At 55.7% G+C, this 12,622-nt stretch overlaps 1 protein-coding gene across 1 annotated transcript in view; it reads left to right on the plus strand.

Annotated features, from left to right (window-relative positions):
- The window catches only part of CLEC2L (C-type lectin domain family 2 member L), an 18,513-nt gene extending 6,873 nt beyond the window's left edge, over nt 1-11,640 (plus strand). The window contains exons 2-6 of the mRNA XM_070424017.1: nt 2,318-2,392; nt 4,600-4,766; nt 5,797-5,897; nt 7,675-7,787; nt 10,328-11,640. Of these exons, the coding sequence (XP_070280118.1) occupies nt 2,318-2,392; nt 4,600-4,766; nt 5,797-5,897; nt 7,675-7,786 (455 nt within the window). The 3' untranslated portion in view covers nt 7,787; nt 10,328-11,640. The remainder of the gene's footprint in view (nt 1-2,317; nt 2,393-4,599; nt 4,767-5,796; nt 5,898-7,674; nt 7,788-10,327) is intronic.
- The last annotated feature ends 982 nt before the right edge of the window (nt 11,641-12,622 follow it).

Consider the following 12,622-nt stretch of genomic DNA (forward strand, 5'->3'; position numbering starts at 1 on the left):
ACCCTGCCTGGGGGTCACGGCCTGTTAAACTGTTGTGAAAGTTCTAGATGCTTCTCAGTTTTGGTGCTCAGCTCATCATGGAGGAATCATGGTGTATAGACCATGTTCATTCATACCTTTGGTTTTAAAAAATTGCTTAAAAATAAAAAAGGGAGTTCTCACTACTAGGATGGCTATAATAATAATAATAATAAAAAGGAACCGAAACCGGTTTGGCTCAGTGGATAGAGCGTCGGCCTGCGGACTGAAAGGTCCCAGGTTCGATTCCGGTCAAGGGTATGTACCTTGGTTGCAGGCACATCCCCAGTGGGAGATGTGCAGGAGGCAGCTGATCAATGTTTCTCTCTCATCGATGTTTCTAACTATCTCTCTCCCTTCCTCTCTGTAAAAAATCAATAAAACATATTAAAAAAAAAAAAAAAGGAAATTAACAAGTATTGGCAAAGGTGGTGGAGACACTAGGACACTTGTGCATTGCTGGTGGGAAAGTAAAATGGTGCAGCCTCTGTGAAAACAGTCTGGTGGTTCCTCAAAAAGTTACCCATAAAATTACCATATGACCCAGCAATTCTGCTCCTAAGTGTTTACCCAAAAGAACTGAAAACAGGGACTCAAGCAGATACTTGTATGTCAATGTTTATTGCAGCATTATTCATAATAGACAAAAAGTGGAAACAACCCAAGTGTCAATCAACAAATGAATGGATAAACAAAGTGTATATATTCATACAATAGACTATTATTCAGCCATAAAAAAGAATGAAATTCTGATACAACATGGATGCTATAACATGGATGAATCTTGAAATCATTATGCAGTATTAAATGAAATAAGTCAGACACAAAAGAACAAATATTGTATGTTTCTACTTAAATGAAATATCTAGAATAGTCAACTTCAGAGATGGAAAGTGGGTTAGAGGTTACCAGGCTCTGGGGGAGGTGGGAATAGGGAGTTAATGCTTAATTGGTACAGACTTTCTGTTTGTGGTGATGGAAAACTTTTGCAAACGGACAGTGGGGATGGTTGCACACTATTGGCTATGCAATTAATGCCACTAATTGTACACTTAAAAATTGTTAAAATGGCATTTTTTATGTTATGTATGTTTTATCACAATAAATAAACTTTAAAAGACCCTATGTTTAAAGTCTAAAATGTTTCTTTCATTAAATATAAAAGAAAAATTTAAGTGGTAAAAAAAAAAATATTTTTAAAGGGAGAAGCCAGAGGATCAGGAAAGGTTTTGTCAAGAGGGCGGAAGGCCCTAACCGGTTTGGCTCAGTGGATAGAGCGTTGGCCTGCGGACTCAAGAGACCCAGTTTGGATTCCGGTCAAGGGCATGTACCTTGGTTGCGGGCACATACCCAGTAGAGAGTGTGCAGGAGGCAGCTGATCGATGTTTCCAACTCTCTATCCCTCCTTCTTTGTAAAAAATCAATTATACACACACACACACACACACACACACACACACACATATATATAGAGGGTGGAAGGTGTATGCTCGGCCAGTGTGGCTCAGTGGTTGAGCGTCGACCGATAAACCAAGAGGTCTCTGGTTCAATTCCTCCTCAGGGCACATGCCCTGGTTGTGGGTTCAATCCCCAGTGGGGGCGTGCAGGAGGCAGCCCTATCCATGTTTCTCTCTCATTGATGTTTCTCTCCCTGGAATCAATAAAAAAATATTTTTTTAAGAAAAAGAGGGTAGACGTGGGCAGATTTCAAGACCTCGCTTTGGGGGAGCAGAGCTTTGGGAGCAAAGACCCAGCTGAAGGGCTGGGAGGGTGGGCTGGGCCATTTCAATGAGTCTGTGTGGCTGAACAGGGACATAGAGAAACAGCAAGAAATTAAAGATTAGAAAGCTCTATTGACCTATGAATCAGAAAGTCATGGTTCGATTTCCAGTTAGGGCACATGCCCAGGTTGCGGGCTCTATCCCCAGTTGGGGGTGTGCTGGAGGCAGCCAATCGATGATTCTCTGTCATCATTCATGTTTCTCTCTCTCTCTCCCTTCCTCTCTGCAATCAATAAAAATATGTTAAAAAAAAACACACAAAAATCTCTTCGGGCCACAGGAGGAGTTCAGGTGCGGAGCTCTGGAGGGAGGGCGATCCCGCAGGGGAACTCGGGAGTCAGGGCTGGGCTCGGGAACAGCCCCTCTCAGGCCTGAGTGAGATCAGAATCATCGGGAGCGCTTGTGACCGCCCAGACGGCTGGCCCCACCCGAGTTCCTCACTCCTGGGACGTGGGGCTGGCTGTGGCGATTGGTGGTGAGTGGGTGGCCTGTAATCGAACCTTTTTTCTTCTCCTCAGACACCACCACCCGTCTCCTGCTCGGAGCCATTGCCGTCCTCCTGTTCGCCATCCTGGTGGTGATGAGCATCTTGGGTGAGCATGGATGTCGGGGCATTTATGCGGTTCAGTGTACCACCTCCTCAGAGGCGTGTCTAAGCAGGTCAAGAGAAGTTCCCGGCGTACCACGAATTCTATGGGGGACAAAGTGAATAGCAGACCCAGTGTTAGTTCTAGAGGTGATTTTAGCTTAAAATACTCTTTTCACACATCGACTCTACAAGTGCCCTTTACTAAGCGATGCGGGGAAAGTGGAGATGCTGTGAGAACTCAGAGCGAACTCCAGCGGGGTTAGGCAGGCAGTGCTTCTTGGAGATGAGTTTGGGACAAGGGCCATTAAAGATCACATTCATTCATTCAGGGGACATTTATAGAGCCTGCTGTGTGCTAGGCCCTGGGCGGAGTGTTAGGGATTAAAAAAAAAAAAGATGTTTGTTATCTCCCTTGTGCAAATATAGAGGTGTTCCTGCCCCCGGTGGCGGGGGGTGGGGGGGGGCGCTTCCCAGAGGGGGAAACACGGGTGCCAGACCCTGATGAATGAATGGGGCCTCCCTCCAGGAGGCAGAGGGAGCAGAACAGCCCAGGGGGTGGGGCCTGAGAGGGGAGGGATGAAGACCAACGGCCCTGTCACTATGGCAGCCACCAGGGAGTTTGGCTGCTTTTAATGGACTCAAGGCAATATATGTCGTGGGGCCAGAAGGGTTTGCAAAGTGATTTGTCTTTAATCTTTGAGACGCACTGTAAAGCCAGAGGTGGGCACCTCCAAGTGGGCAAAAAAAAAAAAAAAATAAAAACAAACCCACTGATAACACCAGTCCTTGGCAAACCCTTGCCTCCAGGTGTGCGTGGTAAGCAGGGAGGTTTGTTTAGAGAAGAGCCTGGTGACCGCTGGCGGCAGCTTGGTTCCCCTGGAATAGTTACTACAAAATAAATCAGGCAACTCTTGTCTTGCTGGAGGGTCAGGGAAATGTGTAAAGCAGCACAGTGTGATTTCAGTGAAGTCTCCTCAGAGGTCCTTGTGGAGAAGCAGCAGACACGCAGCCACACCAGGGCCAGTAGTCCCGAGGGGACCTGCAGCGCACGGAGCGGGTGTGCAGTGTGCGCCTGTTAACCGGTGTCCGCGTGGCTGGGATCCCCGGGCTGGAGCGCCATCGGCCTGTCTTGGCTCTGTCTGGTCTACGTTTCATCAATCACTTGTATGAAAACAAACAAAATATATGCTTATAGTATGTGTAGGTGATACAATCCAAAGAGGAATGTTGAATGTGACAGATGAGAAAAAAAAAAATCAAGATTAATGTGTATCTTTAAAAACTCAGAGGAGCCAACATGAATGAGATAAACGTGGGAGAAATACATGTAAGACCCTTCATTTGGGTTTGAAATTGATTTATACTTGTTCTGGCCACTGGGGAGACCCCACGTGGAGAGAGATCATATGAAAACGATCAGCGCACAGCTTCATGACGGACGCTCTGGGCTTCCTTCCCAGAACAGTGCGCGCATGTGCACACGCCCAGAGACTCCTCTCTGACTGGTCTGCAGGCCGGGAGCCCATGGCAGCGTGGTGATCGGTGATCGCTGTGGCTGGGGGTGGGGCCCATCCGAGGTTCCTGTCTGATGGGAGGCAGCGTTGTGATGATGCGGGCACCCTGTGGTGAGCCAGGCAGGATGGAGAAGGGTCTGGAGGAGAGGCTGTGTCTGTTTAAGCCTCGAGAGGGAGGCTGCTGCCCTTAAGTGGGCGCTCGACGGCGACCGGCTTTGCTTTGGGTCACCCCAGAGGCAGATCGCGGGCCAGCAGGTCTCGGTCACAGGAGGGCAGGCTGGAACTCAGAACCGGAGAAGCGCTTCCAGCAGTCAGTGGGGAAGGGCTGCCCCGTTAGCTAATGGAGCCTGGCCAGGGCCCACTGAGCCTGCGGGTGGGTGCCACCCAGGCTGGAGAGAGGACGCGTCCGTGGCCTCCGAGTCCTTTCTGAATCGGAGTGTCTGGTCCCATGCCCTGAAGAGGTCAGAGAGAGAGAGAGGTGGTCTTAACCCAGGAGCTAACCTGTCACATCCCCCCTGGTGTCCCGTAGACCTCCCAAGTTCCTCTTCCTGCTGCATTTAGCCACCCACCTTCTCCCTGCCAGGCGCTGTGAGGTGCTCACCTGAGCCATGTCCGGGGCCGGTGTAGGAAGCCGAGGGGGCAGCGTGGGGTTACTCGGGCCGGGCACGCTGTGATGCTGACCCCTCTCTTCCCGCAGCTTCCAAGGGCTGCATCAAGTGTGAGGCGCCCTGCCCTGAGGACTGGCTGCTCTACGGCAGGAAGTGCTACTTCTTCTCCGAGGAGCCGAGGGACTGGAACACTGGCCGGCAGTACTGTCACACCCACGAGGCGGCGCTGGCGGTGATTCAGAGCCCCAAGGAGCTGGTGAGCACTGGGTGGGGGGGGCCCTCGGGGACCCCACCCTGGGGCTCGGTGACGTGTTTCCAGAGCCTCCCCGAGCCGTCGCACAGCCAGCGTGTGCAGGCGGGCCCCTCAGGGTCTGCAGGCCCAGGGTGGCGTGTCCACGACTCTGGTCAAGGCCAGCTATGTCGCCGCAGGCTGGGTTGCTGAGCTCAGCTCGGTATTGTCACGTAAGAATGACAAGTGACCAGTGCCCCTAAGAAATCACATCTCATTTCCTAGTCCAACTGAGACCTGAGCTCTTGTGTCACCTCCGAAACGGTTTTATCCACAGACACGTGGGAGAGACAGGGTGTCTGTGGGCTGTGCCGGAGTCGGGTGCAGTGTGTGGGGATGCAAAAGGCGGAGAATCTAACAATCCCTTGTCTCTGATGCAGGGAATAATAGCCCCTTCTTCAGAGAAAGGCGAGAGCAGCGGTTCTCAACATGTGGGTCGCGACCTCTTTGGGGGTCGAATGACCCTTTCACAGGGGTCGCCTAAGACCATCAGAAAACACATATATAATTACATATTGTTTTTGTGATTAATCACTATGCTTTAATTATGTTCAATTTGTAACAATGAAATTGGGGGTCACCACAACATGAGGAACTGTATTAAAGGGTCGCGGCATTAGGAAGGTTGAGAACCACTGGGCTAGAGGATGTAGGTAGAGGGACGATCGCCCTGGGCGCTGAGGTTGTCCCAGGTGCCTACGAAGTGGGCTGGGTGAGCCCAGGCTTCCTGTGAGTTGGGGAGCTGGCACCTGGGCTGCTGAGCCAGGGCACCAACCTTGTGCCAGGGTTCCTGGGCCAGGGGCAGGCCCCAGAGCCGGGTCCCTGAGGGGCCACTGCAGGCGGTGGTTGGGCGGTCAGTGTGAGTGCAGGGCACGCCCTGACTCTAGGCCTCACTTCTGGGTGCAGTTAGGCGCCCCTCTCAGCGTCTGTATATCTGGGGGGCCCTGAGCAGTCAGGAGACCACATCTGACTGAGCCTGCCTCTTTCCTTGGTGCAGGAATTTATGTTCAAGTTCACGCGGAGGGAGCCCTGGATTGGCCTTCGCAGAGTCGGGGACGAGTTCCACTGGGTCAACGGGGAACCCTTTGACCCCGACACGTGAGCTGAGGCTACGTCTTCGTCCTCTGCCCTGAGCTTAGCCCTGGCAGGGCCTCACTGCCCCGCACCTCCCGAGGGAACCGCCCAGTGCTGTCCTAGGAGAGCTCCCCGAGGTTCAGCGGGTGTGACAGGCCCCTTAACGACATCGCTCTGCTTCATCGCGCCTCCTGATGCCACCCTGTGACTCCCTTGTCTGTGCAGGGCCTGTCTGCAGGGCTGTGCGGTCAGCCCCAGGGGGAGGGAGGAGGGGTCCGTGCCTGGACGTTCCTCTGTGCTGGCCAGGGCACACCACACCTGGCCACAGGGAGGGTGGAGAGGGCCCTCTGCTCGGGGAAGCCACCTGCCACCCAAACACTGACACCGTGAGCGTTAGAGACCCTGCTGGGGTGTGGGTGGTGTATTATCTGTGAGACCCACGTGTGGGAGTGAGTGTGTGAAGGGCGAGACGCCAGGCACTGGTTTGTGGGGTGATGGTGGCAGTGGTCACAGGTGATGGGGTGTATGATTGGGGCAACGAGGGTGGTGACAGGTGTGGGGGGCTGTCTAGGTTAGAGAAGTGCAGGGAATGAGGGAATGAACCCCGGCTTTCAGTCCAGACCTTATAGCTAGAGGAACAGGCCGTGAGAAGGTGGGGGGGGGGGCACTGCTGCTGAGGGCCACGCCTGCCCCCAGGCTCCCAGGCCTCCTTCCCACGGAGGCCGAGGAGGGTCCCCTCCGTCCCAGCAGCCTCCAGGGGCAAGCAGCCAGCTGACAGTTCCTGCCCGTCCCCTCCATTGCTGCACCTGCCTCTCCTCACCACCTCTTCCTTTTCCCCTCCTTCCCTTGAGCCTGCAGGCTGACGCTCTATCCACTGAGCCAAACCGGTTAGGGCTTCCCCTCTTTCCCTTTCCCGCTCCCATCTCAGATCAGCTCCTAGCACTGCTGAAGTCTTTTTTTTTTTTTTTAAAGTATATTTTATTGATTTTTTACAGAGAGGAAGGGAGAGAGATAGTCAGAAACATCGACGCGAGAGAAACATCGATCAGCTGCCTCCCGCACATCCCAAATCAGGGGTGCGCCCGCAACCCAGGCACATGCCCTTGACCGGAATCGAACCTGGGACCCCTCAGTCCGCAGGCCGACGCTCTATCCACTGAGCCAAACCGGCTCCGGCCACTGCTGAAGTCTTACACTTTGTCCCCTTACCCCCTTCTGGAAGCTTCCTGCTCCAGAGGCAGGGAGAGCCCTGGAGATGGGACTCCACGTGCTGACCACCTGGCAACCATGGGCCTTGGGGGCGTGTTTCCCTGACACTGAGGTGGTCCTGCCCCCACGCTCCCTCTCGGGGTCCTTCTGACGCCAGCTCTTGCGGGACCCCAGCTCCAGGCTTGGCAGGGGCTCAGGTCAGGGTGAACAGAGGAAACCGTGGACCATGAAGGACCCATTTCAGGCGAGGAGAACCCTCTCGCACAGGCCCATGGATGACGTCCGGTTTCCTGGGCAGCAGCCCCAATGTTAAACATTGCAGTGATTGAGGTCCACCCCTGACCTGTGAGGTCCTTTAAATCAGCTCCTCTCCCCCCAGCTCTTCTGTGCCAGGGGGACCCTGTTCAGGAGCTGACCTGGGGGGCTGGGGACAGACAGACACCGGCGTCTGTGGGGAGGCTGGAGCCCGGTGCCGGGAGCAGGGAGGCAATGGGAAGCCCGTTAGGAAGGTCTTGGGGCTGGATGTCCTGGGAGGTGGTCGGGGTGGGGCAGACACCACAGGTTGAGCGCCGGTCTTCTCTCCTGGCCACAGATTCGCCATCGCGGGCCTGGGGGAGTGCGTCTTCGTGGAGCCCACCAGGCTGGTGTCGACGGAGTGTCTGATGACGCGGCCCTGGGTGTGCAGCAAGATGGCCTACACGTGAGGTGGGTCAGGCCAGGCCCACCCGCCCCAGGCTCCGCCCAGGACCCTCTCCCAGGCCCATGAGCCCTGGTCTCCTGGGCCCCAGGCAGGTCCTGTGGCTCAGCAGGTGAATCCCATGTGCTCAGGAGGGTAGGGCCCCTCCCCCCAAAACACAAGCACAGAGCCCGCCGTTAGCACCTAACTACCCCCCCCACCCCCCAATCCTGGAACCTTCCTTCCTCCTGCGGCCCAGGCACTGACACACTGCGTTGCTGTCGGCACACACAGCCCCCTCCCCACGCCCCCAGGTCATTTCTCTCGTGGTTGCTGGGGAGGCTGGGAGGCAGGGCTTTCCTGGCCTGGGTCCCGCACACCTGTCCTCCTTGCCCTGTTCGGCCGCTGCTCCGGCAGGCCCTGCTGCATGGTGACTCCGATGGAATAAAGAGATGACCGGCATCCAGAGGCGTCGGCTGCTGTTGGCTCCAGGGCTCGGGGAGGGCAGAGGGCACTGCTCTGGGTGCCCGTGGGAGGGGGCACGTCAAGCCCACTTGACCTAGCTTGGCGGGTGGCAGGGGACCTGCGGGCAGAAGCAGCGTGGCCTCAGGGCACCGCTTAGCTCTGCAGGCCCTGAGTTATTCTTAGGTGCAGGGTGGGCTCCTTCTGGCTCCTCATTACTATTCAGCTCAACATGAGGAGCATTTATTCACACCCACCACGCGCCAGACACCACGCCAGGCATGGGGATCAGCAGCTTTATCCCCCAGGGAGCACACTGGGAGCAGAGGAAACAGAATGTTCTGGAACGTAGCCCAGGGACGGTTTATGCTGCCTTGGGGGAGGATTAGCCACGGGGTAGAGATATGTTTGTGTTGGGCCTGATCCGAGTTTGTGCAGGTCCTGTGGTCCCTTCCCAGGGCCCTTGGTCTGCCTGGGGGAAGGGGGGGAGGCAGAGGGGATGAGAGGGGGTGGCAGGTCCACCGGGGCCCCCCCTGTTCCCCCCCCTCCCGCCCCCGGAGGGTAGAGCAGCTGGGGCCCAGGCCGCCCAGCCACCTCTCGGTGCCCCTGGCTGGCGTCACGTGGGCGGCTGCCTGGGAGCTGCCTGTGTGAACTGGGTCCCGGCCCATTTTCAGAAAATAGCTCAGGGGAAACCAGGTCCAGCTTTGCTCCACTCAGTCCTTCACTGCTGGGTTTCAGACAACGCTGTCAACTTGGTTTTGCTGGCCTCTGCATGCTTTCTAGTAAAACATGGGTATTCTGTGGTTCTGTACTTGTCATTATTGGGGCGCCAGAGGGGGGACTGGGTATACACTACGAGGTTAAAGGAATTCAGGGCGGTGGTGGGCCTGTGGGGGCGGCAGGAAGCCTACCCCCTCCCAGTGCCTGCGGGGAAGTGTTGAGGGGCTGCAGGCTCAGGCTGAGGACTGGCCAGCTGCTCCTGCGGCGGGGAGGGGTCCCCTCACGCACACCTCAGTCGTGCTCAGGTCCGGGGTCTCAGTGTCCTCCCCTCAAAGACAGCGAGGCTCAAAAGCCTAGTGCCTTGCTTTCCACGAGGCACCTCATTTAATTCTCCCTGAAGCGCCCGAGGCAGGCAGTGGCCACAGGGACAAAGCTATACCTGGGCCGGCCCAAGGCCAGCAGGACGAGCTGGGGCTCAGGCAGGAGGAACCGGCAACAGGAGGGCTGGGAAGGAGGCCGTCGGACAGGGGCTGTGGACCCTGGCGATTTGACTCTGCAAGGCCTGCTCCAGCGTTGGAGGCACCTGGTGACTAGGCTTTCCTGACCTTGGGTTTGTCCTGGGACCACACGACAATTCTAATCCGTTTAGCAAAAGGAGCCCTGACTCCGCTCACCAGTGCTGTAAGAGTTTTCCTCTCTGGTTCCTACAGTGGGGGAGGAAACACAAGGCAGAAACAAACCAAACCCTGGCGTGGCCCGTCCAGAAATACAGACAACCTGCCAACGGCTGTAACCAGCCCAGCGCCCCCACTACCCTCCCCGCCGGGTCCACCGGGTTTGCCGGGCGTCGGAGCCTGGTGCTGTGCTCCTGGCGGCCACGGGGGGGAAGCACCGAGTAAGCTTAGCGCGGAGCCCCTCCTTCCTCGGCCCATTTGAACCCAGAGCCCAGTCCCTTGGAGCGGGCAGGATGCCTGGGGAGGCTGGAGCAGGCAGACGTCCCTTGTGAAGATGGGGGTGACAGGGAGGGCTTTTTAAGGAGGACACGTTGGGGTGTAGCATTTGGTGCTGTGCTAACGAGTTACTAGTGTTTGCTTAGTTAATCCACACTCTGCAAGGTCAGCACCATCCACCTGAGGAGACGGCTCAGAGAGGAAAAGGACTGGCTCATACACACGGCTCGGAGGTGGTGGGGGTGGGGTAGAGCCCAGACCATCCCCACAGGCTCCTCGGGAGACACTTGCATGGCACGGGTGTCCCTGCCCAGCCAGCCAGCTCTGAGGAGGGAGGGGGTGTCCCTGTGAGCCCACGGTGGAGCAGGGGCACCCTGGGAAGATGTCCGCTGCCCATGGAGTGGGGGTTGCTAGTAATGACTCCCGTGTCTCCTCAGGGCCCAGCGCCAGCCTCCCTGCCAGGCCTCCGGGATGGACGCAGCAGCCCCGGGTGACCACGCCCTCTCCCAGCACCTCCAGCTCTTCTCTTCACACTGAACCTTCACAGGCGCCTGTCACCTTGCCCTCCATGACAGTTCCTCATGTCACCTGACCACTCCTGCACCTGATTATAAAGCCCCGGGAGCAGGCTTTGTGTGCCCTGGCCTCTGGGATGTACAAACGCGCACTCGAAGATGACTGTACGTGACAGTGTACACAGCATCATCAACCGTTTCCCACGGGGAGAGAGTGCGGGCCCAGCGTCAGAAGACTCGTGTTTGGCCTTGGTGGGCATGGCATGGTTTTTGGAGGCACAGCAGAGACGGACTTGAACTTGTTCTGCTTCGATTAGACAAGCTCATGCACATGCTGGGTGGGAGGGGTGGGGGTGGCCCGGAAGCACAGGGGCACCGAGGGAGGCTGCCTCAGTCTCCACAATGCCCTTTGCCTCATTCACGCAGCCTCATGAGGAGCCGGCTGTGAGGGGGACCAGCTTTGGGGAGTTTCCATCAGGGAGGGGCTGGCTGCTGAAGGCCCCTGTGACCCCCGGGATAGAGCCCTAATTAACATCACAGCCGAGACCTGGTTTCTAGAAATGGCCACTGCCCGCTGAGAGCTTACAGCAGGGGCGGCGGGGAGGGGGGGGGGGGTTGGGGGGCGGGGGAAGGAGGCAGCTGCCTCTCTCCCCTTCCTGCTCTGTAGCCAGCTCCAGGCTCGGAGTATGAGATTGAAACAGGCATCCAGGAAGCCCCCTGCCACCCCCACCCGAGATCCCACCTCTCTGCTAAGGCAGCGAGGAGTGGACACACACTGGGCCTGGCTCCCAAGCCCTGCCCTGGGCCAGTCAGGGGCCAGCTCGTCCCAACAAGCAGTTGTGGAGTTCAGCCCACTGTGCCGAACCTCTCTGACCCCAGGCTTCACCTCTGTCAACTAGAATCCTGCCTGCCCTGCCTACCTAATAGGGTTTTGAGAATCATGGACGTTAGGATTTCAGGGGTTAGACATGATCGACCCCATGAGGCCCAGAGAGGTTAAGTGACACGTCCAAGGTCACACAGCTAGTGGCAGAGCTGGAACAGGCCTTGTGGCGCTCCTGTTCCCTGTTTATTCTCTCATCACTGCATGTATCATGCTTTGTGTATTTGTGTACTTGTTGGCCACCTGCGTGGAAATTAAGCTCCTAGAGGTCAGGGGTCCCCTCGCACACTTTTCTGTTTCTCTGGCGCCTGGTACATACAGAAGGTGCTCAATAAATGTGTGTTGAACTAAACTGATCTTGGCTTCTAGTTCAAGTCCTCTTTCCTCTACACCAGGGGTGGGGAACATCCTGCCCTCGGCCGTACAAGACCCAAGAAATCCTTTGGTCTGGCCCTGCCCAGGCATTAGGGGTGAGTTAATTGTTTGACTGCATACAGCAGGCTAATTTTTAAGTTGATAACTTTGTATGGCCTGTGAAGGATGTTATGAATATCCAAGTGGCCCTGGGCAGAAGAAAGGCTCCCCACCCCTGCTCTACGCCATGCTGTCTCTGGCCCTGGAACCTGCATTTCCCGTTCCAGGGCCACAAACTAGGAAAACTTTCAGATGTTTTGGAGAAAAAAAAAAAGCAAGATACTCACCCGCCTTGTGACATCCATTCTGGACCGTAGTCTAGAGCACAGGACCCATTTGAGCGAATACATACAATTCTAAGACAAAATTGGAATAACAATAAAATTAACACTAATTACTAGTAAGAACTTGTTAGGGCCAGACACTGTGCTATGCAGTTCACACACGAAGTGCTCGCTCACTTAGCACAGTGCCTGGTCCACAGTAGGTGCTTAATAAAAACCATATTCTCGGAGGCTGTCTCTCTCACCTACACAGTGTGCTGCAGACGCTGACAGGGCTCCGAGACCTGCCTGCCACCTTGCCTGAGCAGGTCAGGATGCCTTCCTCCAAACCAACCAATCACGGTTAGGGGGAGGGAGAACCCGGAGAAGCGTGCATTGCTTCCCAAATGCTTCCACCTGGAAATGACTCGGACTCCTGAAACCTTTCCTTGATTAAAGGCAAAGCTTGAGCCCTGACCAGTTTGGCTCAGTGGATAGAGCAGGGGTCCTCAACTTTTTAAACAGGGGGCCAGTTCACTGTCCCTCAGACCATTGGAGGGCCGGACTATAGTTTAAAAAAAAAACTATGAACAAATTCCTATGCACACTGCACATATCTTATTTTGAAGTAAAAAAACAAAACGGGAACAAATACAA

The sequence above is a fragment of the Myotis yumanensis genome, unplaced genomic scaffold (assembly GCF_028538775.1).
Source record: "Myotis yumanensis isolate MYYU_CA2020_CCGP unplaced genomic scaffold, mMyoYum1.0.hap1 SCAF_9, whole genome shotgun sequence".
Taxonomy (NCBI): domain Eukaryota; kingdom Metazoa; phylum Chordata; class Mammalia; order Chiroptera; family Vespertilionidae; genus Myotis; species Myotis yumanensis.